General features: G+C 60.6%; 1 protein-coding gene across 1 annotated transcript; it reads right to left on the bottom strand.

The window, feature by feature from the left end:
- Window positions 1-1,136: 1,136 nt before the first annotated feature.
- LOC111160247 (urotensin 2 receptor) lies at window positions 1,137-2,309 on the bottom strand. The gene has a single exon (XM_022523169.1). The coding sequence runs from the start codon at window positions 2,307-2,309 to the stop codon at window positions 1,137-1,139; it is 1,173 nt and encodes a 390-aa protein (XP_022378877.1).
- Window positions 2,310-3,978: the final 1,669 nt, after the last annotated feature.

Raw genomic sequence — 3,978 nt, 5'->3', positions numbered from 1 at the left:
CTCAGTATCACTCCAAGAAATGGTGCCAAATGCATTCTCCTGTCCATATGAATGGGGGCTGCAGGGACGCTTTTGGGGGTGTCTGTTCCCCAAGGATAGGGCTTCTTGGTGCATTCTAAAATCAGGGCTTGGGAAGCAGAGACCTGGAGTCTTGGTCAAGGTGCAAACTTTGGGCTATTCTCTTCCAGAAACGTTTGGGGTCTTGAGTGGGGCCAGTGGCCCCAGATGCCCCCTTTAGGGGCTGCAGCAGGGGTAGCCATTCTCTGCCTGCCCACACATTGGAATCCCGGCAGGCCTTGAAGGGGACCAGGGCCCAGATGGCACAGAGACCAGCCCGCAGGGTGGAAGCTGGGCCACAGGACAGGGGGTACAGGCCTCTGGGGGTGGGTAGAGGTCTAAAACCCTTCCCCGTGGGCTCTCTGTGGGCAGAGCCTGGTGGCCTCAGTGTCCCTAGGAGGCATGAGATAAATCCCCAGGTGGAGAAGAGGTGTGACCTGGACCCCACCCCCTACAATGCTATCCCTGAACGAGCTGGGCCGGTCTTTTCCTGCCTCACCACAGGGTCTCAGGCCCCACACCCTGGGCCTGGCTTGGGCTGGGTGGCACGAGGCCACCATGTCAGGACAGCTGGACCTGCCAGCAGCAAAGCCTCATAGGAAGACGTGCACCCTTGCAGACAGAGCGACTGGCCCGTGGTGCTATGGGCAGCACCCTGAGCCTCCCCCCTCCCCGCGCCCCCCTCCAATGTGCCGTCCCCACGCCAAGGCGCGACCGGGTGCAGAGTTCAGACTTTATTGTTCCAGTGCTGACACGGTGCCCGTGGTTGGGAACACAGACAGGGATAGGGACGGGGCAGGTGCCCCAGTGCCTGCACGCCAGCCCGGAGAGCAGGGGGCTGCCGCGGCTCACCACAGGCCCCGGCGGCACTCACGTCCACTGCTGTGGGTCGGGGAGTCCTGCTGTGATCTTCAGAAGCTGGCTCTGGGCCTAAGCCTCCTACACACCCTCCTAGTCGGTCTGGGTGTGGGGCCTTCTGGGCAGCACGAGGAAGAGGGTGGACCGATGATACTGAGCCATGTGGAAGGGAGAGCAGAGAACTTTCTGGAAGATAGCTAAGTCGTGGGGGCGGTGGGGGCCTAGGAGGGGCTGGGGGTGGCAGCCTGCCCTCCGGGGCAGGGGGGTCCCCTGCAGGGCTCAGGCCACCTCCCACCCTGGACCCTGGCGCTCACAGGGGGCCGCGGGCCCCTCCCGAGCCCCCGGAGGACGGCAAGCGGCCGGGGCCCTGCAGGAGGAGGCCGGGCTGGCGGGCCACACGGCGGGCGGCGGCGGTAGTCGCGGTAGCTCCTGGAGAGCAGCGTGTAGAGGAAGGGGTCCATGCAGCTGTTGCCGTAGGTGAGGCAGGTGGTCAGGTAGTTGACCAGGCGGGTGGCGCGGGGTGAGAGTGGCGGAGCCCCGCGGTACTGGGTGAGGAGCTGCCACAGCCAGAAGGGCAGGAAGCAGGCCCAGAAGAGCCCCACGATGGCCGCGATGAGGCGCAGCACGCGGGGGTTGGGCAGCCGCCGCGTCTGCGGGAAGGAGGCCCGCTGCGAGCGCCAGTAGGCCCGGGCCAGGCGCGCGTAGAGCAGCCCGATGACCAGGCCAGGCCCCGCGATGCTGGTCCCGAAGAGCAGCGTCAGGTAGGCGCGGTGGGCGCGCGGCCCCCAGACGGGCAGGCAGAGGCTCTTGCGGCCCCTGTGGACCAGCCGGATGGCCAGCGTCATGGGCAGCGCCAGCAGCAGCGCCAGCAGCCACGCGCCCAGAGCGAGCACCTTGCGGTAGGCCTTGGAGCGCCGCGCTGTGTCCAGGGGCCTGAGCACGGCCACGTAGCGCTCGCTGCTCATGACGGTCAGCGTGAAGATGCTGGCGTGCATGGTCAGGAAGTCCAGGCTGAAGAGGACTCGGCAGCCCAGGTCGCCGAAGTGCCACCGCTGGGTGACATAGGTGGCCACGATGAAGGGGATGCTGAGCAGGTAGAGCAGGTCGGCCAGCGCCAGGCTGACGACGTAGACAGACAGGGAGGCGGCGGAGCGCAGGTGGCAGCACGTGACCACCAGCGTGTACGCGTTGCCGGCCACACCCACCACGCCCATGGCCAAGAGCACCGCCCCGATGGCCCCGGTAGCCGCCGGGTCCTCCAGTGAGCTGGGCTCCGCTGGGCCGGCCCAGGAGCCGTTGAGGGAGGCGTTGGGGGCGCCAGATGGCTCGGGCTCAGGGCTGCCCATCGTGGCCAGCACGGGGAACCTGCTCACGGGCTCGGGGCTCAGCGCCATCTCTGCTGCCTCACGTGGGGCTTGGTGTCGGGCTGTGCAGCTCCTCTGGGTAGGGAGGAGGCATCTGTGGGCAGCAGACTTGGTCTGCAGGAGTAGATGCTCATTAAAGATCAGCTCCGGGGCCCCCTCCCACTCCCCGGAGGCCATGTGAGGGCACAGTGCACCCCCCCCCCGGGGCTGGGGGACCTGCGGACAGCTGTGCTTGCCCCAGAGTAGTCCTTTCTCCCAATTTATTTCTTCTGCATGTTTTAGAAAACATGGCTTTGATTGCAAAAGTAATGTCTGCTGAGGGAAAGCATTTGTAACCTCTCTCTACCCACATGAGGGAAATGAGCCTTGACCCCCACCTCATGCCATACACAAAAATAACTCAAGGACTATTGAATTGGATTGTGGACCCGCATAGAATCGTTTAAATCAATCAACCAACCAACCAATCAAGCTCTGGCAGAAATACAGAGCACCCGCATGACCATGAACAGGCAGAGATTTCTCACAAAAAACAGGAAACACTTGCAATAAAAGAAAAGACCAATCTAATGGACTTTGTTAAAATTAGCGACCTCGGGGTGCCTGGGTGGCTCAGTGGGTTAAAGCCTCTGCCTTCTGCTCAGGTCATGATCCCAGAGTCCTGGGATCGAGCCCCACATCGGGCTCTCTGCTCAGCTGGGAGCCTGCTTCCTCCTCTCTCTGCCTGCCTCTCTGCCTACTTGTGATCTCTGTCTGTCAAATAAATAAATAAAATCTTTAAAAAAAAAATTAGCGACCTCACCGAGAGCGTAAAAATGCAAATTATGGACTGGGAAAAGATTATTAGAAGACAAAGAACTAATAACCAAACTATACGAACTAACTATAAATCCATACCATCTAACGACGTGTTTGGATGTGAAGAAAAAGAGAAGATCTGAAAAGGAACTTCTCAAAAGAGGATAGCCAAATGTTTGAGAGGCACTGGAAGAGACACTCAGTGTCTTTAGTCATCAGGGAAACCCAGGTCGAAACCACCGCATGCCCACGGCAATGGCCAGAGCCAGAAAGGCAGATCCCGGGTGTCTGGACGCACACAGAGCAGCTGGGGCAGATCCTGGGTGTCAGGGCTCACATGGAGGAGCTGGGGGCTGATGGGGGTGTCAGGGCTCACATGGAGGAGCTGGGGGAGTGTGAAGTTTGCAGCCCCTTCAGAAAGCAACCCAGGGCTATCAGTGAGACAGTCCCTCTCTCCATCTGCCCCCAAGAGAAACGAGTGAGATTGTCCACACAAAGACAAGAGCGAGAATGTTGACAAGCAGCCTATTCCTAATAGTCAGGAGCTGGAAGCAACGTCCAGAAATGCTAATGTGGATACACAGACTGCGGCATCTCCCTAAGAATGCTCGGTAGCGATAACGACGACGGAACGGCGCTTCAGTCAGTAACTTGGATGACCGCGACGAGTGAAGGGGACCAGCCTGAAGAACGCTGCCCTTATGTGAAGTTCACAGAAGGCAAGACGGTTGTGACAGTGGAGGTCAGAGTAGTGGTTCTGGGGGAAGGGCTGTCAACAGGTAGAGAGCACTGGGGAGCCTGGGACTGGGGGGCTGAAGCATGGTCTGGCTGACGGTTCCATGGGCACAGACAGGGGCACCTGAGGTCTGTGCTTCCGGGATGAGGATCATCCTCACAAGGA

The sequence above is a fragment of the Enhydra lutris genome, unplaced genomic scaffold, assembly GCF_002288905.1.
Source record: "Enhydra lutris kenyoni isolate GAN:26980312 unplaced genomic scaffold, ASM228890v2 scaffoldscaffold75, whole genome shotgun sequence".
Lineage (NCBI taxonomy): Eukaryota > Metazoa > Chordata > Mammalia > Carnivora > Mustelidae > Enhydra > Enhydra lutris.
Note: the sequence above shows the minus strand (reverse complement) of the source record. Positions and strands in the feature narration are given on the sequence as shown.